The 24,564-nt window shown below is 46.3% G+C and overlaps 1 protein-coding gene across 1 annotated transcript in view; it reads right to left on the bottom strand.

Moving 5' to 3' along the window:
• The window catches only part of dscama (Down syndrome cell adhesion molecule a), a gene marked incomplete at both ends in the record, with an annotated part of 242,599 nt that overhangs the window by 185,347 nt on the left and 32,688 nt on the right, over window positions 1-24,564 (bottom strand). Inside the window, 2 exons of the mRNA XM_084320475.1 lie at window positions 4,658-4,807; window positions 9,066-9,383. Of these exons, the coding sequence (XP_084176601.1) occupies window positions 4,658-4,807; window positions 9,066-9,383 (468 nt within the window). The remainder of the gene's footprint in view (window positions 1-4,657; window positions 4,808-9,065; window positions 9,384-24,564) is intronic.

Here is a 24,564-nt window from a genome sequence, read left to right as displayed (position 1 = left end):
ACGCGGACGGTTCTACTGTGGACCTCCAATAAGCTCCCATTTACCTTATCTTACACTTGTGCTTTTAGCACTTGCTCTCTCTTAGAATTTACTCTGTGTTCTTACTATTAAAGTCAAACCTGTTCAAAAGTAAACACTCTCTGTCTCTGTGATTGCCTTCAACCATTGGAATTCACCTACCTGCATTCTGACAGATTAGACACATAGCCATAATTTAAGATGTAGTTTATGCGTTCGCAAATATGAGAGCGCTATCATTGAAGTGGGTGGTGGCACGCAAGCACTAAATCGTGCACCCCCCTGCTGGCACTGAAAGTGTTAAGCCACATGTACTGAAAGTTCCAGCATTCGAACATATTCAATCAACCAATAGGGATTTCCACCTGTGCTGTACGTTTAGATTAGATTCAAATGTATTGTCATCATACAGTACAAGTACAGTACACGGACAAGTTGCTAAAGATCTAACCTGAGTGCAAATGTAACAGTAAAGTGCAATAGCAATATGCAATGTAAGTGATTCAACTGGGGTATATATAAATGAGTACTAGTGAGTAATGATGCTATTAAGATGTATGTACAGTGTTATAGTATTATTATGTACAGTGATACATATATAAAGACTTGGTAGTAAGTCATACTGACCAGTGGTATAACTAGTAAGGATAGGTAAGGAATATGTACAGATATAGATATAGTATCTACAGATATATATATATATATATATATATATATATATATATGGTATATAAATACATAAGAGGACACGTAAGTAGCAAAATAATACTATACTATAAATACACTATATAATTCCCACTGTAAAAGGGAAAAGGCTTCATGCTTATGAAACCTACGGATTCCAACAGTAACATGACGCTCATATCCGCGCATCTCAGAATATCTGCGCTGGCGAATCCATTTATAGACAATTAAGAGATTGCTATAGATTTCAACATGGCTGCTTTCGCCTCAGCGGACAAATGTGAAACATCAACAAAAAAGAAAAGCTATTGCTAGCCAGCGTTTGCCCTCCGTCCCAAAAGCAAAATGACATTAGCTCTTGTCTATTGAGTTTGTTAAATGCCCCACATAAAGTGAATTTGCCCCCCGGGGCTGGGGAACATTCACACGGGCGAGCGTCGTTCCATTTAAGTGATTTGAATGATCTGAGCGGCACACTGCCGCGATGTCCTGTCAGCCGGAGAAGTGGGTCAATACACTGAGGCTAAGTGACACGGCTGGCAGCCCGGCCGCGCGTGGAGGACCGACAGGCAGAGGAGCGCGACCTCACTGTCACTGGGCCAGACAGACAGGGACCCACACAGACAAAGCCACAGACACAGACACACACACAGACACACACACACACACACACACACACACACACACACACACACACACACACACACACACACACACACACACACACACACACACACACACACACACACACACACACACACACACACACACACACACACACACACACACACACACACACACACACACACTCAGAAACACAGACACAGACACACACACACACACACACACACACATGGACCCACACAAATACATACTCAGCCACAGCCACAGACACACGCACGCACGCACGCACGCAGACACACACACACACACACACACACACACACACACACACATGGACCCACACAAATACATACTCAGCCACAGCCACACGCACGCACGCACGCACGCACGCACGCACGCACGCACGCACGCACGCACGCACGCACACACACACACACACACACACACACACACACACACACTCAGAAACACAGCCACAGACAGACACACACACAGACCCACACAAACACACACTCAGAAACACAGCCACAGACACACACACACACACACACACACGCACGCACGCACGCACACACACACACACACACACACACACACACACACACACACACACACACACACACACACACACACACACACACACACACACACACACACACACACACACACACACACACACACACACACACACACACACACACACACACACACACACACACACACACACACAGACAGACATGGACCCATACAAACACATAATCAGAAACACAGACACACTCACAGACACACACACATTATTCTGTTGCGTGTCTGGCACATGGGCCCCAGTCTAGTGTCCCACAGATACCACACACACTTCTCTGTTGTCACAGCTCAACTCAAACGCTTCTGACTGTAACACGTTTTGCACTGATATTACACGTGATCATTAATTACAGTTTCAAGCTCTGCTGCACTGTGACGTACACATGAGAATAACCACTGGCATTCCTCCACAAAGTGTCACACAGCGTCTACCACCGTCTACCATAAGTGGTGCTCTGAGCAGTGGTACAATAAAGACACTGCAAGGACAACTCGACATAGATGTGAACGAGGTCTTGCCTCGCCAACAGACCACACCCCTCTCCAGGGATCCCCACCAATCGGAAAACGTGACAGAAATAAATCTCAGTAAATAGATAAATGGATAATAATTTGTCTTCATCTCCTGATAGTGTTACTATGGTTGGGTTAGACCCATGGGGTGACAAAGGGTGCAAATGGGGAGAGGGGGGGGGGCCTTTCTTGTTACGATTCCTGGAACGTTTCGTTGGCATGTCGGTGGTAGAGATGAGTAGAACCTGGAATGCAGACTTAACACGAGGAGAGGTAGTGGAGGATGAAATAGATGAAGCATGAGTCGTGGATGAAAGTAATAAGCACTTTACTTAACGTGGCAAACAATACAAAACTGACTCACTGGGAATACGGAGAAACATAAGGTTGACAGCACACAGGACGAGGGTAACATGAACAATGATCCAGCACAGGAAGGCAGGGCAGACAACACTAATATACACAGACTAATTGACACATGAGGGTGATTGGGAACAAGACACAGCTGCGTGGAAAAGACAGAATAACCTGGGGTAAAATACTGAAACATGACGACACTAAATAACACATAGATACAGACACAGGGGAGACATCACTAGACTAGACAATGGGGCACAACACAGACAGCAGATACACAGACAACAGATTAGTGAGTATGACAGAGACCAAATTAATAAACATAGACAGGCACAAATGTAATAGGGTATTGTTCATGAGTGGTGTTGAAAGTCCGATGGCCGGTCCAATAGGACCGGGGGGGTGACACTTTCTATCTTGTAACTGTAAATGGTAAATGGCTGCTTTTTTATATAGCGCTTTTATCCAAAGCGCTTTACAATTTGTTACTCACATTTTACCCATTCATTCACACATTCACTCACACATTCACACACCGACGGCGGAGGCAACCATGCAAGGTGCCAACCTGCTCATCGGGAGAAATTATGGGTTAAGCGTCTTGCTCAAGGACACCGGGAACCTCCGGATTGCCAGACGACTGCTCTACCTCCTGAGCCACTGTCTCCTGTCATTTCTATCTTCAGGGTTCCCACGGACATTGCAAAATTAAATTCAAGGACTTTCAAGTACTTTTCCAAGCAATATTTTTTTTTTAAAGGGCATTTAAAAGGATACAATTCACTTTTACATGCTGTTTTTTGTAGACAAAACAGCTTATCCAATATTATGGCTTAAAACCAATTCCCGACAATTAGTTACACTAAAATAATTCTATTTCTTTTTTTGTTTGTTTTTGATCCACTTTTTCTCCCATTTTTCTATATTTTCTCCCATCCCAATTTCGTATCATCCAATTCAACCCTCCCCTGTCACGAACGCTGTTTCTTGCCTCCCACAAGCCGGCTGCAATGTGGACTAAGTCATACATAGCACAAGTCCCCTCCGGTACTTGAGGTAACAGCAGTCGCATCTTTTCACCTGCGCAGCTCGATCTCTCAGTGGTGAGGAGTAACGCGTGGGAGGCTCACGCTGCCCCCGACACTTCCTGATTCTACTGCGCAGGTGCACCAACCGACCTGTAGGAGTCGCTGTCCACAACGCCCGATCCCCACCCATCAGTTTCCCACCCCCTAATACGGCCAATCTCCGGATTCGTGGCGAGCGCCTTGCCCACTACGCCAAGTAGCCGCCCTAAAATAATTCTATTTCTTGATTAAGAAATGTTTTATCATGGATGAACAAAACGTTCAATGCGAATGGTTGATTTGAATTTCAAGGACTTTGCACCTTGTTAAAAAAAATTGCCTTTTCAAGGAATTCCAGGCCTTGACTTTTTTTTGTCGAAAATCAAGTATCGTACAGGGCCCCCAAAAGGCAAGGAATGCCACTTACTTCAACAGTATATATTGTCTGCCCCTGTCCCTCGGGTCTTCAGTAGGGCTGTGACCTCGACTAGTCGAATAGTCGACTAATCGATCGAAAGGAGCCGTAGTCGACTGCCAACCTCTAGTCGAATGCAGAAAAATTGATAACGCTAATGGCGCGCATACCAGCGAGGCTAACTGCCTAAGAAAACGGGCACAGAGGCACTGAAAGATGATTTCACCTGTCTAATGAACAAACATCAAGATGTATCCATCAGTGGGACTACCAGTCGACTATCGGCAAATGTTGGCCAGTCAAAGTCGACTATACTAATCCTTAATCGGGGACAGGCCTAGTCTCCAGACATCATGCAGTAGTTGATCTAGAAGGAGGAGATTATATGACTTACTTTCTGCGTTGATTGACATGGTGTCTTTCTCCCAGGAGACCACAGTTATGTAGGCCTCCACTGAGGTGGGGATGATGCACTTGAAGACCGCCACGTTGCCCCTCATGGCCTTCTGGTCCTCCACGCGGACAGTATACGGCTCTCGTAGGACTGGAGGCGGGGAAGATGGAAGTTGCATTTCTTTAACCTCATACAATAATTGTCTAAGTAATTTTTTAAGATTTTTGGAAAAGAAGAAAAAACAAATTTTCCAGCAAATGTGTAAGAGTTTTTAATTTTGAAAATAAGTTCCACAAGGTGTATCAACAAGTTTGCAAAAATACAAAAACACAACAACCATTGCGTAACAAAATAAGGTGACTTTTAAACTAAATATGCCATGACTTAGGCATTTTTTCCTCATACATACATACATGTCATACACTAAGGCAGTTGTTATACTTGCCTAAGTCATGCGATCACCATCTGTGTATGTAACGTTAAAAGGCACAAGTCACACGAGTGAGTTAGGCAGATGGGGATTTCTGAACATAACAAGCGTTCTGATTGGCTGAGGACATAGGCACTAAGCCCGGGTGAAGGGTGAATTACAGCCATTAGGAGTCTACCATACTACCGTACACATTTTGAGGTTGATTGCTGTTCTGTTATATGCCACCAGGAGGCGCAAAGTCTCGAAATATTCTGAAAGCCTGCTTTGTGTGCAACTCGTGAAACATTAATAAACAGATCGATTTGTTTGTGTTATTATGAGTTTTAATAAAATCATGGATGTTTGTCCCTGTACTTCAATGAGCAAATTAAATTTGTTATAATATAATTATTTAATTCTGAGGATGTCTGTATAATCCACATGCGCGATCACCAATGATTTCTTCCAAATGAAGCCATTAAAAACACAGGCGCACACCAATACATACAGGTCAGTGGCGGAGGGTGGCTGTTGCAGGGGTGGGGGTCGGGGGGTGAAGGGTAGGTCTACCCCCCCCCCCCCCCCCCCCCCCTTTCGTAGATAAAAAAAAATCAGTTGAACAATAGTCCATTTGGTGAGTTGTTTCTATATACAATTCACTTATGACAAGTCATAACGCTGCGCGAGTCTCGGAACGTGCATACTGCGTTGTGTGTGTGTGAGAGAGAGAGAGAGAGAGAGAGAGAGAGAGAGAGAGAGAGAGAGAGAGAGAGAGAGAGAGAGAGAGAGAGAGAGAGAGAGAGAGAGAGAGAGAGAGAGAGAGAGAGAGAGAGAGAGAGAGAGAGAGAGAGAGAGATCGCGCAATTTATTATCTACAATGTATAAAACAACAGCCTAGAGGCTTTTAAATACAACGAGGTCATAGACAGATATTTCACAGACACCAAGCAATCAGGGCTCCAGACTAACTTTTTTCACCACCGTCTCGGAACCGTCCCGAAATACAATAGTAACCGTCCCAAAGTGAATGTAAACCGTCCCAAAAATCTAAATGTCGTATCTTTACTTTGGTTTTTCCGTCTATAGTTGTTATTGCCATAAAGACACCATTCAAATGATTAGGAAATAAATAAATAAATGTGTTTAATGATTATTTATTTTAACAATAGGCACACTGTATACTTGTATGCCGTGACAAATAAAACTCTTGACTTGACTTGACATTACTGTACTCTTGTATTACTAGGACATATTTCACATAGTACAGAGGTATTTTAAGAACATTTATTGTGCAAAACTGCAATAGAAAATGCAAAACCTTTTCTCAAGTGTCTGCTGGCAGGTAATGCATATCTTGGATCATGTTTTGACCATATCTTTAAATCCCTTTCTATCGACAGTTTGAAAAGGAACCATGACCTTACACAGCGTTTGTTATGTCGGTCCACCGCTGTTTTTTTTTTGTCGTTGTTGAAACATAATAATAATTTTTTTTTAAATATTCTGTTACAGCTGCTGACCTATATACCATAGCTAATGTCCATCAATATATTCCTTTGGAATGAAATAGGTTCAATAATCGAATCAGGATTGTTAGCAGAGAGAGAGAGAGAGGGAGGGGGGAGAGAGAGAGGGAAGGGGGAGAGAGAAAGAGTGAGAGAGCTGCTAGGACGGAGTAGCCAACGCCAGCTTGCTGAAGCTACATCAATAGGAGTGGATCTAACGTTAGCTTTCTGAGGCTACATCAACAGTTAACATTACTTAAGATTTTAGCGCGACGTGGGCATTCCAGAATGGCAAGGATGCAAAGCATGTTAGACCATTGGATCCGTTGCAGAGTTTACATTACACATAGAAACTGCACGACTCGCGAGAGAAGACATTGTCACACAGCTGTGTGCAATGCAGGGCTGAAGAGCTCCTTTGCTTCTAGAATTGAAGGTCCGCTCTGTTCAGTGGCGTTGCGTGCGTAAAATAACAGGGGAAGCCAAAACAAATTTATAAAAAAAAAAATTATTAAATATTTTTAGTAATTTTTAATTTAAATTTTTTTAAGTCAAGCAGTCACCATGTATACTACAGTATGGCTCGGCGGCCAGTCAAACTTTCTTTTTATTTATTTAACAGATTGCAGAATGGGTACAATACAGTACGGCTCAATACACACAATTGTATAACGGGATGCAGACCAGAGAAAGACGTTTGTCTTGTTTACATCAGGGTCATTAATACTGCTGGAGCATTGGTTCATTTTTGGTCCGATTTTTCCTTGCACGATTTTGCGCGCCGCGTGGGAGCAAATTCGAGACACATATTCGGTTGCAAAAAGGTGTCCCACGGTCTCCTCTATGGCCGTGAATATCACGGCGCGCCTTCACTCACACATTCACACAACGACGGCGGAGGCAACCATGCAAGGTGCCAACCTGCTCATCGGGAGCAATTAGGGGTTAAGTGTCTTGCTCAAGGACACATCGACACGCTGCCCGGGAGGAGCGGGAATCAAACCGGGAACCTCCGGATTGCCAGACAACTGCTCTACCTCCCGGGCCACTGTCGCCCCCTGACTGTTAACCGTCTGTAGTGTGGTAGTGAAAGGATGACCTTCTGTAGTGTGGTAGTGAAAGGATGACCTTCTGTAGTGTGGTAGTGAAAGGATGACCTTCTGTACTGTGATAGTGAAAGTGTTAACCGTCTGTAGTGTGGTAGTGAAAGGATAACCTTCTGTAGTGTGGTAGTGAAAGGATAACCTTCTGTAGTGTGGTAGTGAAAGGATAACCTTCTGTACTGTGGTAGTGAAAGTGTTAACCGTCTGTAGTGTGGTAGTGAAAGGATAACCTTCTGTAGTGTGGTAGTGAAAGGTTAACCTTCTGTACTGTGGTAGTGAAAGGTTAACCATCTGTAGTGTGGTAGTGAAAGGTTAACCTTCTGTAGTGTGGTAGTGAAAGGTTAGTGTGGTAGTGAAAGGGTTAACCTTCTGTAGTGTGGTAGTGAAAGGTTAACCTTCTGTAGTGTGGTAGTGAAAGGTTAACCGTCTGTAGTGTGGTAGTGAAAGGATAACCTTCTGTAGTGTGGTAGTGAAAGGTTAACCTTCTGTAGTGTGGTAGTGAAAGGTTAACCGTCTGTAGTGTGGTAGTGAAAGGTTAACCGTCTGTAGTGTGGTAGTGAAAGGTTAACCTTCTGTAGTGTGGTAGTGAAAGGTTAACCGTCTGTAGTGTGGTAGTGAAAGGTTAACCGTCTGTAGTGTGGTAGTGAAAGGATAACCTTCTGTAGTGTGATAGTGAACGGTTAACCTTCTGTAGTGTGGGAGTGAAAGGTTAACCGTCTGTAGTGTGGTAGTGAAAGGTTAACCGTCTGTAGTGTGGTAGTGAAAGGTTAACCGTCTGTAGTGTGGTAGTGAAAGGTTAACCGTCTGTAGTGTGGTAGTGAAAGGATAACCTTCTGTAGTGTGATAGTGAAAGGTTAACCTTCTGTAGTGTGGGAGTGAAAGGTTAACCGTCTGTAGTGTGGTAGTGAAAGGTTAACCTTCTGTAGTGTGGTAGTGAAAGGTTAATCTTCTGTAGTGTGGTAGTGAAAGGTTAACCGTCTGTAGTGTGGTAGTGAAAGGTTAACCGTCTGTAGTGTGGTAGTGAAAGGTTAACCTTCTGTAGTGTGGTAGTGAAAGGTTAACCTTCTGTAGTGTGGTAGTGAAAGGTTAATCTTCTGTAGTGTGGTAGTGAAAGGTTAACCGTCTGTAGTGTGGTAGTGAAAGGTTAACCGTCTGTAGTGTGGGAGTGAAAGGTTAACCTTCTGTAGTGTGGTAGTGAAAGGTTAACATTCTGTAGTGTGGTAGTGAAAGGTTAACCGTCTGTAGTGTGGTAGTGAAAGGTTAACCGTCTGTAGTGTGGTAGTGAAAGGTTAACCTTCTGTAGTGTGATAGTAAAGGGTTAACCTTATGTAGTGTGGCAGTGAAAGTGTTAAAAATGTGCACCGAAAGCGAGCAGAGAAGAAACTGACCGGCCTTGATGTGGACATCCTGGCTCCTGATTTTCCCTGAGGGGTTCTCCGCTGTGCAATAGTAGGTGTTGTCGTGGATGAGCTTGCTGAAGCTGGAGGGGGGGATGTGGTAGATCTGGAGCGTGCCATTGACATGCACGTGGCGGATCCCCGGCACATCGTAGATCTCCTCGCCGGTGGCCAGGTACCAGCGCAGCGAGACGGGGGACACGCCCGCGGCGGGACAGGGCACCAGGGTCCCTGTTGTGCTGGCAAACACTACCTCTTGCACAGATGCATTGACAAAATATAAGCTGGAACGTAGATCTTCACTGAAAACTGCAAAGAAAGAAAGAAAGAAAGAAAGAAAGAAAAGGGAGAGCAGGGGAGATGAGAGGAAGAAAAAAAGCATCACAAAAGCATCAGTGAGTGGCTTGATTTGTATTGCATTTATTTTTTATAGCATTTTATTACGATGAGCTTGTGGAATTAACTCTAACAATCCCTGAACATTGAGATGATCCCCTCTATGGCCGAATTGAATCATTGTTGATCAAGTTGTACGTGTTTTAATTTATTTGTTATCATTGCTTTTGTCTACCCTTCTTGTTCTTCTTGTCTTGTTGTCTTATTCTTGTGATTTTCTATGCTGTGATTTCTATGCTGTATTTACAATGCTTATCTCTGTATGTAAACTCAACGTAACTGTAAATGAGGGAAACCTCAGTTGCCTTTCGAGTATAAATAAAGGTTTGAAATTAAATGAAATTCCCACTGAAACCTGGTCAACTACAGTATATACAGTAAATCTGTATATTAATTCAGAAATAATTCTTCAATCATTATCTGAAATGAAAAAGAAAAATGAAAAAAAATCTAACCCTAACTAACCTTACTGTCATGCACATGTCCTAATAAACTAACCTACACTGTAACACTTTGATGCACATTGTTACTAGCAGAGAGAGACCAGCAGAGGATATGAACTAGCAGAGAGAGAGCAGTGATATGAACTAGCAGAGAGAGAGCAGTGATATGAACTAGCAGAGAGAGAGAGCAGTGATATGAACTAGCAGAGAGAGAGACCAGTGATATGAACATACGGTTATCCTATAACCATAGTTATATGAGTATAGCGAGTGCTCTGCTCTCTTGGAACTATCCCTTTATCCAATCTAATAATGAATAATTTTTCTCCACATGAACACACCCATCCGCCTAGCCACACCCACATCCGCTCCTCTACATAAGCGGGGTCGTGGCCACACCAACAGCTCCTTCCAGTTCCCAAGTCTTTCACCACCGAAGGCGAAGACCACGGGGTCCTCAGTGAGTCAGAGCAGAGCGCTCGCTATACTCATATAACTATGGTTATAGATAACCGTATGTTATATTATCGTATAGCTTACGCTCTGCTCTCTTGGAACACAGGAGCTGAGCAGAGCGGAAGCTCGACAGATGTACCCGCTGAGGCCCCCCACAACCATCAGAACCGGGGAGGACCCGAGCCCCCGGACCCCCCTAGAGGAGGACGGGAGGGAATCGGATCCGACTGTGCGAAGAGGGTTTAGCACCTCAAACGCACAGGGTGAGCAGATCGTGGGACTTACCTTCACACAGAAGGACCCGCGACCACTCAGGCGCGTATCCCACATGCCACCAGGGAACGAACGGGAAGCAAAACACCCCCGTCACAGCCCCCAACATCACAGGGTCAAAGGTCAAGAACCCAACCTTGTGGCAAGGCCGTAGCAGCAGAGCGCGGAGGAGGACCCAGCCCCAGGAACAGCCTGAGGGCCAGGACCCCACGAAAAAAGGGGGCGCGGTGAGGCCAACGATGCTGTAGCATCGAGAACCCACCAGACGGTCACTGGTGACACAACCCCCCACATCGCCAGCATATCGGACAGGGCCCAATCCAAGAGCAGGCCCTTCCCCCCTACGGCATGCCGCCCTGAAGCACTCCACAGAGGCTACACCCCACAATACTGTGGGGCCAGTCGACGCACCGGGGAGACAACCCCCAAAGAGGTTGATCCCTCAATCCAGGCAACAGGCCCCAAGAGCATAACTCGACCTGTGCCCGGAGCACTGCGGACTAGACAGGCGCCTAAGGGGTCTACTGTGAAAAAGGCACCCCGGCGGAAGGGGCGTTCGGTATACTGTGCACCATGTCGCAACCTCCACAAACCCGACCCCTCAGGGGGGTCGAGGTCCAAGAGAAGGCTGACACGATTGGCAGACGTCATTAAAGGTGCGGGGGCACACTCGCGGGCAGATGGGGTCAAGCCCGGCCTCAACCCGAGAGTCGACTCTGCTACCAACACACCGGGGAATCAACCACCCCCCTATGTTTCATTTAACAGGAGGCGGTTGTTCCCTTAACCCCCCAAGACAAAACTCAGAAACTTAACTGCGCGTATACACCGGCTATACAGGCAGTACAAGTGTTTCAGTTTTCAAAGGGGTTAACCCAGGCCAACAGGTCGACGAGAACGAGTTTGGACCTGGGCCCGGCGGACCGGGACGTACACAGGGATGCCAGAGGGGTTCAATAGAAAACCTCCTCGACAGCCCACTCCCAGCCCTGCCCAGCAGGGGAAGGGAGGGGCGAAAACGAATGGAGAAGGACCAGTCCCCTTAGGACAGCGCAAGGTACAACACAATATGGACCAAGCACACAATGTGAAGGACAACTCGTAGTGACATACCTATGACACACACATCCATAACATCAATCCCCGCAATGCCCGGGCCGACCCGGCATTTTCCCCCCAGAAAAGCACAAAGTCCTTCAGGGTACCAGAACAGCAGATCTGCGCCCCGGCGGACAACGGGTTAACTGACCTGGTCCGGCGCGACCAGAACCAGTCCTGTGTCCTAGTCACGCCGCCATCCCCAGTCCTAAGAGGGGGGTAGGTACGCGTGTCGATCCAAAACATCACAGAGAGCGCCACTAAGACGGTCAGAATGTGAATGCACCGTACCCGGTGGCCCACCCCATGGACGTGAGACCCCTCCGCCAATGCTTTGATCTACTCCATCTCCCCCAGGAGATGAACGTGAGTCATCGAGACTAACCTAGTACACTGGCGCTCGGAAGAGATAAAATCTCCTTCCCAGTCGCTCGTATAAAAAACGCTGTTTCTATGAATGAGCAACCAAGGCGCGCCAGCCCATCACGTGGTTCCACACCGAAAGCACCCAGGGCCAGCGCTATGTACACGTCGAGACCCAAAAAACACATCAATGGTCATTCTAATAAGAAACCAGACAACGTTCCCTCCATGCCGCCTGGGACGAGCGGCAGGAAGCCGGCCAAAAAGACACAGATATGAGTCCCATATGACGCGTCCGAGGGAAAAAAACCCTGTCACACCGCTCTGTATAAAAGAGGGATGGCAGGGAACCCCCAGAGAGACCTTCCACGTGAGTAACAATTGAAAAGATATATGTAAACATTGAGCCACGTGACCGAAAGCTCAACACATATTCAAATAGAGAGCAGAGCAGAAAACGAACAGTTTCCAATGCACCGCATCACCCAATCTTGACAATGACAGTGGTCCACAATATGGAGCCTGAAAGAACTCACGGAAGTCTCATGACCAATAGAAACGCGCCCAGTGACGTATTCTATGGCCGGGGAAATTCTGTGACCCACCTGTCCAAATATGGCTTGGGACCAGGGAACTCCCTCCCCCCCCCCCCCCTTTCCCCTCCCCTGTGACGCGCTGACCCCACAGCGTGACAGGAAGACCGAAGAACAGGAGGTCCAACCCCCTGGCCAATCAGTAAAAAAGGGGGGAGGGGTTTATCAGTTCACCCCCCATGACCCCATACCCCGGATACGATGAAAACAACAAGCAGCACATGATACCAGTTGTCTAGCATGCTACATGAAAAAGCGTATATCCACTAGGATAAGCTTAACAGTTGCACGCCAGCCACAGACGATAAACTCGTTTGTGTAAAAAACTGGTTTTTATACAAGGCTTTAGGCTCATGTGCGAACTCGCCACCCGCATTTTTATACTTTACCAAGTAAAGAAAAAAACAACAGATGTTAAAGAGAGGGTCCAAAGACCTCGGTACAAGCTACATATGTGATTACTTCTGTAGGCTAACACTTAACCTAGTTGTGGACTCGATGCCATGTTTCCCAAACGTAACAGAATACACACAACCCCCTCAGATAAAAAAAAGGTAAAGTTCACTCTTACTACTGCAAGAAGAACACCGTCTTTTTATGATGAGAGAAGACAAATCTCTCGACCGAGTGCTAGCCACAGGCCTTGCTATGCACACATATATAGCGACCAGAAAACTATTTTCAAAGAAAACTGCCCTACTCCCTAAGCAAACACACAACCCCCACACAGCTAGGTGAGGGTTATACATCGTATCCCCAATATATAGTGAATAAACACACGTTTTGTAACAAAAAACAGTCCCTCACCAGGAGGGACTTTTTTTTTAATAACAAAAATCATATGTTGGGGGGGGGGGCAGGGGTAAACAGGGGAGTCACTAGCGGCGCCTGCCGCGTGCAGACTGCTGTTTTCCCCCACAGGGAGCCGGCCCGGAGTGACGGTTCTGGGGAGCCTGGTCACGTCGATCCCTACCGTTCCCTCCGGGCGTGGGGCGACTGGCTGCAGCGGTCGAGGCACTCCCTCCACTCCTAGCCTTCTTCGCTGAAGGCCCAGCAGCGGCGGCGCTGGTGTTGGAGGCAACGGTCGCGGTCCTCTGCCGGCGTTGCTTCTTCCAGACATCACCGGTGGCATCGGGTCAGGGGAAATGTGGTTGAAGCACAGAGCGCTCCTCCTCCATCTCCCTGCAGGCTGCGTCATCTGCTGCATGGCCGACCCGAATAATCCAGCATCGGAGAGGGGGGCCGTGAGCAGCGGAATCCTCCTCTGTTCCGGCACCCGCGCCTGCTCCAGCCAAAGGTGGCGCTGGATGAGAGTGGCCAGGGCACGCTCCTTCCAGGTGGCTATCGCCTGCAGCTGGGAAAGGTGCAGGATGGCTCCAGCTGCCTGGGCGTGAAGGTATCGTTGATGGTCATCCAATACCGACCCGCCCGCCATCAGCCCCGACATGTAGCGTGCCAGCTGCGCGATGTTGGAGGTCGCAGCCAGACTCTGAGTCAAGGCGATGTACACCTGGTCACTCCACGTTGCCAACTGCCTAGCCGATTTTGCCTAGCCGGCTTTCTTAACGGCTCCCACACCATTTCGGGACAAAGTATGGATGCCATCGGGTTATCAAGCCGAGGCACCCTGTCCTTAAGCCCCTGGACCAAACCCACCACCCGCGTGACTGGCACGTAGGCGGGGGTAAGGCCAACGATGCGGGAGATTACCTGTCCCTGTGCCACGTAGGCCTCCATTGCTGGGAAGAATGGGCAGACAGCGCCCGTCTCTCTCACAGGACGACGTTGCCAGAGACGACCTATCATGTCATCAGGAACAGGTGCCAGCAGTGGCTGCGGCAACGCCACGCCATTAGCGGCTGTGGCGGCCGCCATGAGCTCGGGGAACAAGGCAAGCAATTCCCCTTGCATATCTCCCTCCATGTCACTCGCGTCCCTCACGTACGGCTGCCTCGGGCGCCAATGTCCGACACGGCAGATAGCTGGGCATCTTGTCTCGGGGTCGGAGGTTCTAACCCAACCCTGGAGTACAAGGGACCCAAAGGAGACGCAGCACTCCCTGCCATTCCCCGAGGGGGAGAGTGACACGTCTCCGCTGGGCCTTCGAGCAAGAGAGCTCCCGCCCCTCCATGTAATCCTCAGTTTCCATCGGAAATGGAGAAGAGGCAAGAGAACTCTCGTCCGGCTCCAGCACAACACTAAAACCAGGCTGTTCACCCCTGCTGCTCGCCGCCTTACGACGAGAGCGAGCCGAGGCGAAGAGTCTGTGACGCAAATCCTCGGCCATCAGAGGAGCTGTCGGCCTTTCGGCCGACTGTCCACTGGCGGGGGAACCAGGGCCGGAACCCGGCCATCTCACAGGAGATCGAGGCTCAACGGCCCCTCGGCGAGGCAAACTCACCACCGGGCGCCGCCCAGGCGCACCTGGCTGCCACGACCGCGGAGCCAGAGACGGCCCACGACGCACTGAGGACGCTGCGATAGTGAAGCGCTGGTGGAGGGTAACGTTGTGAGCGTCTAGACCCTCCGACGGTGACGTTTCTTTCGTAAATTTGCGAGAGAGAAAAAAACAAAGATACAATGTCAACGTAGCTCCTTTCCAACAACTATTTCGGCACTAAACTTAAAGTGGTGTATACAGGCACTTTACGTGATGAAAATGGGGAAGGAGCTGTTGGTGTGGCCACGACCCCGCTTATGTAGAGGAGCGGATGTGGGTGTGGCCAGGCGGATGGGTGTGTGCATGTGGAGAAAAATGATTAATTATTAGATTGGATAAAGGGATAGTTCCAAGAGAGCAGAGCGTAAGCTATACGATAATATAACTAGCAGAGAGAGAGAGCAGAGGATATGAACTAGCAGAGAGAGCGAGCAGTGATATGAACTAGCAGAGAGATACCAGCAGTGGATATGAACTAGCAGAGAGAGAGCAGTGATATGAACTAGCAGAGAGAGACCAGCAGTGGATATGAACTATAGCAGAGCCAGCACAGCAGCAGACCTGTGTGACACACACAGACGCACACTAAACCACACACACACACACACACACACACACACACACACACACACACACACACACACACACACACACACACACACACACACACACACACACACACACACACACACACACACACACACACACACACACACACACATACACACACACACAAACACACACACACACACACACACACACACACACACACACACACACACACACACACACACACACACACACACACACACACACACACACATTTGCACACACACATGCACCAGCATAGACCTAAACATAGACCTGCACCAATACATTATGAGCTGTTGATATAGGGTGTGCTGCTGCATAGCGTGGGGGATTCTGGGAAACATACTCCATGTTGAATGTATGTCTCAGGATTTATAAAAGTTTCTAAAATAAGGACAATATATTGCTATTAGAATGTAATACTATTTCTTTTTCTTTTTTTTCCCTCAACATTTTCCTAAATAATGTCAATGTGTGTTTGTAATACAATGAAATAACTGTGAAATAACTCTACAATCTCTACAACAGTGACATGTCCTTGGTTTGTAGCCTAGAAGATGTAACGTTACATGGTGAATTTGATGTAATGTTTCCCCAGCTCCCTGAAGACTGAAGATCTCAAACCCGCCCTCCTTTCTTGATCCTCCAATCACAACGTTTGCTTCCCTTGGACTAAGGAAAACAACAGTTGTGATGTGAGGATCAGCAAAAGAAGGTGGGGTTTGATAAAAGGTCCATTAATGTCAGATTTGGTTTATTTTGTGACATTAATTGTGACCTTTCATTGTGATTGATACATTTCTGTTTTCTGAATTTGTTATATTTTTTGTACGTAAAAGGTTTATGTTGGTAATATTCGTAAACAGACATATTCCGATTTAAAATGGGTTCAAATGGGTCCAATCAGTGATAATGGGTACCCACTACCAAAAAAAAGAAACACAATTGTTTAGGTTGGTAAACAATGCAATGCTTGTAAACACTTTAACACACTAAAACAGAGAGAGAGAGAGAGAGAGAGAGAGAGAGAGAGAGAGAGAGAGAGAGAGAGAGAGAGAGAGAGAGAGAGAGAGAGAGAGAGAGAGAGAGAGCTTTACAATGTCATTCACCCATTCTTTCACACCCAACAGCGGAGGCAACCATGCAAGGTGCCAAGCTCGGGAGCAGTTAGGGGTTGTGTCTTGCTCAAGGACACTTTGACACACTGCCATAAGGAGCCGGGAATCTAACCATAAACTCTACCTTCTGAGCCACTGTCGCCGAGCAAGTGCACCCCGAAACTGGACATGAACGGCTTGTAGTAGAGTAATTAAGTAATGTTAGCTAAAATAAACAGCACAGCAGGGGCGAAAATCTGATATCAACTTTGGGGGGGACAATTACATTACATTTTCTCAAGAGCAATTCCTGGTGGTTCAGTCACCAGTTTAAGTTTGAGAGTGGCAACAATCCATGGCATTGTCCAATTATATGTTCAAATACATTTTAAGAATTTATTCTTAATTGCTTGCCTGAGTAAATAAAGGTTAAATACATTTAATAAAAATATGTCCATATTTTACAAGTCTAAAAAATTTAGAACATTTCATAATGTTGCCAAAAAAAAACTCAACAAACTTACCTGAGACTCCCTGTCTCTGCCAGTCTGTTCCTGCCTACTGTATCTGTCCCCAGCTCTGCTGTCAGTGTCTGTGTACCATTTCTTGCCTGCTCTGCCTGACATCATTATCAAATTATTTTAGCATTTCACCTCTTTTGTATGAAAATTGTTCAACCTCTGTAGTCTAGTCTTTGAGATATTAGACTACTAGGGTTATTACTTTGCGTTTTGGTGTACTGAAAAAGGCTCTGATGTCGGTATTTTTTCTGCCATGTTCTACCTGACTGGCTGGCTAGACACACACACACACACACACACACACACACACACACACACACACACACACACACACACACACACACACACACACACACACACACACACACACACACACACACACACACACACACACACACACACACACACACACACACACACACACACACACACACACACACACACACACACACACACACACACACACACACACACACACACACACACACACACACACACACACACACACACACACACACACACACACACACACACACACACACACACACACACACACACACACACACACACACACACACACACACACACACACACACACACACACACACACACACACACACACACACACACACACACACACACACACACACACACACACACACACACACACACACACACACACACAGTGTGCAGGTTATTTACAGTAAGAGATGGGCTTCTATCATATTATCTTCTATTATTCTATAATGGGCTTCGATCTACCAGGTAGCTAGCTAGTCAAACACTGGTTGATGTTACTAGCAGCTACTGTAGCAACGTCAGCTAACAGCTAGCTAACATAAAGAGTGACCTGTAATTCAATGCAGCGAAAATGAAGAGAAGGTGATGATTATAAATGTGTTTTATTGTATTGAGTGGTCAAAGTAAAGACATGTCTAACATATCCTTTGTTTGAACAACGTACTGGAAAGGTCTGCTGCGGTGATATTTACACACGCATCTACCTGCATCTCATGAGCCGTGGGACTCGGGAGGCAGTTGATCAAACCATTGTGAGCTAAATGGAAATTTAAGAACTCGCTATTAAGTGTCTATAATCAGCACAAGTTCTTACATTGCGTATTATTTATTCTATTGAATTACATAGTTATGTTTACAGTGATATATTGGGGGGGACATATCATATATTTCTCAGGATGGGGGGGGGGGGGGGGGGGGGGCATGTCCCTCCTGTCCCCCGTGGGATTTCCAAGCCCTGCGGCACAGTGACTTTCACAAGGATGAATTACCTATAAGCCTATATCAACTTTCAAGTCTCACAGAGTATTTACCTCTTCAACATCAATAGCAGTGTAATTGGTGTTTAGTAGGGTTGGGCATCGAGACCTAGTTCCAAATTGGAACCGTTTCCAAAATTGGTTTCTTGCACTAGTTTCAGTTTCTGTGGCGGCCACTGTAGTTTCCGCCTGCGCGATTTGGATGGTAGAGGGCTCCGTTATGAGCCACAGCAAGCGGCACTCGAAAGTGTGACTTTATTTTATTCTCAAAAATGCCTGAAAAGTGCAACACCTGTGCCAAACGTGTTTTTTCCAAGAGAGGATGCTCTGCTAACATTACTAAACATCTTCACCTGTATGGTGTACAAATCAACGTGTGTACGTTTATTGTCGGGCCTTACAAATAAATTGCATTTGATTTGATTAGATACTAAAAAGCTATTTATAATTTTTGGCTGGTAAGAAATCTCTCTGGTTGGTAGTTTTTTTTAAATCTAAAGCTAAAAAGTAAATTTTGTTCCCTGTTTTTCAGCATTTAGCTACAGGCATGGATACATTGTATACAATGATAAACAATGTGATAGTAACGGGCGGGTGTTATATAATTTCAAGATAATAGGGAGGTGTAGTGGTTACGTCATTGCCGTTTTTCCGTGTTCCACCCTCTGTCCAATGTAGTTCCCCATTGCCCATTTCTAAATCGTCTCGTTTAAAACCAATAAAGCATTAACATTTGCATGGTGTACCTTTCTGTGCGTATTCTTCTACAATCTATAGCTCAACATGAAAATATTCGCAATTAATCATAAGAAAACTGTTGAATTTCTTCTTATTTCAACCAAAAATGCTTAAACAATAATGTTAGTGATAGAAGGGAACTCATTTTGTGCAAAAATGGAAAGCTTTTAAATGTCCATGCGGCAGAATTGTTACAATAGCCGATAATCCATTTCCCAATGATAAATCCCTATACGGGTGGACCTCGCGGGCGGTCCAAAGCGACGTCAGACTACACCCTATAAAGTAGCTATAATGAGTCAATAGATAAAAAGCAGTAATGGCATGTACAGTAGGTTACTCACCTACTTGTGTACAGTAGGCATCCACACTACACAGCATTTATAGACATAAATAAACTTCAAGGCTCATCTCCTACTCTGGGTATTCAGTAGGTGGTGTCAAAGAGGCAACTATACCCATGTGACCTGAGGATACTAGTAAAACATTTAGAAATATTCAATTGCAAATAGAATCAATCGTTAATAAATTAATAGAATAATCGACAGATTAATCGATAACAAAATAATCGTTAGTTGCAGCCCTACCAGCAAGAGTGGACTGGCCATCAGGAGCACCGGGAGAAATGTCTTGTGTCGTCGACCCACTTTGATTTTGCACCAGCCTACATCCTCCCGGCTATGGTACAGTTCCTTAAGTAGGCTAGTCTCAGAGTAGTAGTTTTCAAACTTTTTAAAAGTACAACTTTACATTGTGTCAGTGGAAAGCTAACGTAAAGCTAAATGGCAAAAAAAGAAATCTTAAAAACGCAAGTATGAAGAAGAGTAGAGGCTACAGTATGAAGAAGAGTAGAGGCTACAGTATGAAGAAGAGTAGAGGGTACAGTATGAAGAAGAGTAGAGGCTACAGTATGAAGAAAAGTACAGGGTACAGTATGAAGAAGAGTAGATGCTACAGTATGAAGAAGAGTAGATGCTACAGTATGAAGAAGAGTAGAGGGTACAGTATGAAGAAGAGTAGAGGCTACAGTATAGTAGAGTTAGCACAGAGCAGAGTTAGCAAAGAGCAGAGTTAGCACAGGGCAGAGTTAGCACAGAGTTAGCACTGAGCAGTTAGCACAGAGTTAGCACAGGGCAGAGTTAGCACAGAGTTAGCACAGAGTTATCACAGAGCAGAGTTAGCACAGGGCAGAGTTAGCACAGAGTTATCACAGAGCAGAGTTAGCACAGGGCAGAGTTAGCACAGAGTTAGCAGTGAGCAGTTAGCACAGAGTTAGCACAGAGCAGAGTTAGCACAGAGTTAGCACCGAGCAGAGTTAGCACAGGGCAGGGTTAGCACAGAGCAGAGTTAACACAGAGCAGAGTTAGCACAGAGCAGAGTTAGCACAGAGTTAGCACAGAGCAGAGTTAGCACAGAGCAGAGTTAGCACAGAGCAGCAGAGTTAGCACAGAGTTAGCACAGAGCAGCATTAGCACAGCGCAGAGTTAGCACAGAGCAGGATTAGCACAGAGCAGAGTTAGCACAGAGCAGAGTTAGCACAGAGCAGGATTAGCACAGAGCAGAGTTAGCACAGAGCAGAGTTAGCACAGAGCAGAGTTAGCACAGAGCAGCAGAGTTAGCACAGAGTTAGCACAGAGCAGCATTAGCACAGCGCAGAGTTAGCACAGAGCAGGATTAGCACAGAGCAGAGTTAGCACAGAGCAGAGTTAGCACAGAGCAGGATTAGCACAGAGCAGAGTTAGCACAGAGCAGAGTTAGCACAGGGCAGCAGAGTTAGCACAGAGCAGAGTTAGCACAGGGCAGCAGGGTTAGCACAGGGCAGCAGAGTTATCACAGAACAGAGTTAGCACAGAGCAGAGTTAGCACAGAGCAGTTATCACAGAGCAGAGTTAGCACAGAGCAGAGTTAGCACAGAGCAGAGTTAGCACAGAGCAGAGTTAGCACAGAGCAGAGTTAGCACAGGGACGAGTTAGCACAGGGCAGCAGGGTTAGCACAGGGCAGCAGAGTTAGCACAGAGCAGAGTTAGCACAGAGTTATCACAGAGCAGAGTTAGCACAGAGCAGAGTTAGCACAGAGTTAGCACAGAGCAGAGTTACAGTAGCACAGGGCAGAGTTAGCACAGAGCAGAGTTAGCACAGGGCAGGGTTAGCACAGAGCAGAGTTACCACAGAGCAGAGTTAGCACAGGGCAGAGTTAGCACAGGGCAGCAGAGTTAGCACAGAGCAGAGTTAGCACATAGTTATCACAGTGCAGCGTTAGCACAGAGGAGAGTTAGCACAGAGCAGAGTTAGCACAGAGCAGAGTTAGCACAGAGTAGTGTTAGCACAGAGCAGAGTTAGCACAGAGCAGACTTAGCACAGTGCAGGGTTAGCACAGGGGCCAGACACTGACCGGGGTATGTCCAATGTTTATCTCCTGCTAACCGTTTACCTCATATACAGTAAACCTGAAGTTCTCTCTCTCTCTGTCTCTCCCTCCCCCTCTCCATCTGTAAGGTCTCTCTAAATCTCTCGCAGCCTTTCTCTTCCTCTGTGTGTGTGTGTGTGCGTGCGTGCGTGTGTGTGTGTGTTCTCTCTTCCTCTGTGTGTGTGTGTGTGTGTGCGTGCGTGCGCGTGTGTTTTCTAACGTATCAATAGTTGGTTTTTTTTATCCACTTTTTCTCCCATTTTCAATTTTTTCTCCCATCCCAATTTTCGTATCATCCAATTCAACCCTCCCCTGTCTTTGAACGCTGTTTCATGCCTCCCACAAGCCGGCTGCAATGTGGACTAAGTCATACATAGCACGAGTCCCCTCCGATACTCGAGGTAACAGCAGTCGCATCTTTCCACCTGCGCGGCTCGATCTTTCAGCGTCAGGGGTCTGGGCTTTGGAGGGGCCCCGCCCCCGTCGCTTCCTGATTCTACTGCGCCAACCGACCTGTAGGAGTCGCTGTCCACAACGCCCGATCCCCACCCATCAGTTTCCCTCCCCCTAATACTGCCAATGTGTATTAGTGCGGACGACCAGCTAAACTGAAAGCAATGTGGAGCACTGGGCTCGAACAGGGGACGAATCTGTTCGAGCCCAGTCTCCAGTATTCGTGGTGAGCGCCTTGCCCACTGCACCACGTAGCCGCCCCCTTTAACGTATCAATAGTTAAGGTTGCCATGGTGATGCTACATTTCAGTAGCCCACTGGTTCAGTTTGCAGTTTATGAAAGTTCATGATTTTCATACAGTAGCTTGTTGTTAGTAGCCTGGTGTTGGTCTGGTTGGGTGTTTTTGTAATGTTTATTGTGTTTATAAGTGGTGGCATTAGTATTGGTATTAGAGCTGGTGTGTTAGTATGCACGTCGATGGGGCAAGGGTGGTGTAGTATCCGATGACTCAATGAGGCCTTCTGGTGGTGGTCAGGTGGTCAGGAAGTTTTGAAAATGTGAAAAATACTGTCAGAAAATAGTTATTGCAGCTTTAACTATCTAGAACTATGTAGAAATGCAGTGCGATGTTAGGAGACAACAGCAGTGCCAACAAAATGTAGCATGCAAATATATGTAGAACGCCATTGCTGAAAGGTTTGCTTTTCTTTCAGCTAGTTTGAAAAAATCTCAAAGAGCCTCTCCTATTGTGGTGATATTATTGGATGTAGAGAAGGCCTTTGAAAGAGCTGCCCTTTCCTACACCTCTCACTGCAATTTGGTTTGCTAGATTCAAACTATCTATGACACTCACCAAGCCTTAGTAATTACCTACAGCAAAATATCCAGTCCCTTTATCCTCTACTGTGGAACTCCCTCCTCATTGTAGGTTTTATTGAATCACTAGTTTTAGCTATCCAACAATTGCTGGTACCATGGGTTCTACCCATCATAAGACATATCGCAGCAGTTAGGATGAACATTCTCAGATGGATCAATTATCCATTATCAATCAATGCTTGCTATCTTCCAAAACCAATAACGGTCCTCCAAGCTAGATAATTCTGTGGATAATTCTTGCATCAATCTTTTCACTTTATAAATGGTTAGAATATATCCATGCATCTCTTCTCTAATAGACGTTGTTTATCAATTCCCATGTGGCACAATTCCAAGAAACCCATACATTTCCCATTGTGGAAAGCAAAGGGCATTATCCAGCTTGGACAAATCATCCACAACAATCACTTTATTCCCCTTCTGAAATTAGCTCAGCAATATTATCTTCCCCAAAACACGTCATTTCAATACATGCAGCCATTGCCAGTCCATTTAAATCAGAAATTCCATCCCTCATGGAATTACCTGCTTGCTTCTCCCCTGACAGGCACACCACAACATTTGGCAGGAAATGATGTCCAAAATAATATGGAACCCTCTTAGCAACAGATGCTGCTGTGTGCGTTCCATGTGAGAAATGGGCAGCCGACATCCCATGTGGACACCTCCCAAGAATCCTGGACCTCCGTATGCCTCAACGCATTAAAATGCTTTTACAGCTAGAAAAAACACAATTCATACGATTCAAAACTTTGCATCTCATTATACACAATAGAAAACTACTTCTCATGGGACTCGCTGACTCTGAAACGTAAGTGTTCATTGTACTTCAAAAGCATCTGACAATAAGGGCGGCTGGGGGGCGCAGAGGACATTGCGCTCGTCACCAATGCAAGAGACACCGGGTTCGAATCCGGCTGTCAGCGTTGCCTCCGGGTTGGTCCGGCCGTCATACTAACTCAATTGGCAGAGTTAGCGAGTGGAAGTCGATGGGTGGTAATCTGGACGTTGTGGACATCGACTCCTACAGGTCGGTTGGGGGACGCCTGCACAGCAGAGACAGGAAATGGCGGGGGTAGTGTGAGCCTCCCACACGTTACACCTCGCCAATGAGAGTCGGCGCTGGCAGGTGAAAAGATGTGACAGGCTGCCTCCTCGTGTATCGGAGGGGACACGTGATGCAAGGCTTCTATCCTCCCTACAGCTGGCCAGTGGGGGGCATATGCTAGCAACGTTCAAGACAGGGGAGGGGAGAATTGGCATAGCGAAATTGTGATGGGAGAAAAATAGAAAAAAAGAGGAGAAAAAGTGGATAGGAAAAAAAAATCTGACAATCACATATGCTGTTTTTGGAAACTACTTGGGGAGTTGGTGTAAGGCACTGATAACCATGGGAACGATGGCTGCTGACCAATGACACTATTGCAGACTCATTATTGTGGTGAATGTGGAGACCTGATGGAC

This window comes from Notolepis coatsorum (genome assembly GCF_963971535.1).
Source record: "Notolepis coatsorum genome assembly, chromosome: 8".
Taxonomy (NCBI): Eukaryota; Metazoa; Chordata; class Actinopteri; order Aulopiformes; family Paralepididae; genus Notolepis; species Notolepis coatsorum.
The sequence above is the reverse complement of the archived record's forward strand: the minus strand, read 5'-3'. Positions and strand labels throughout refer to the sequence as shown.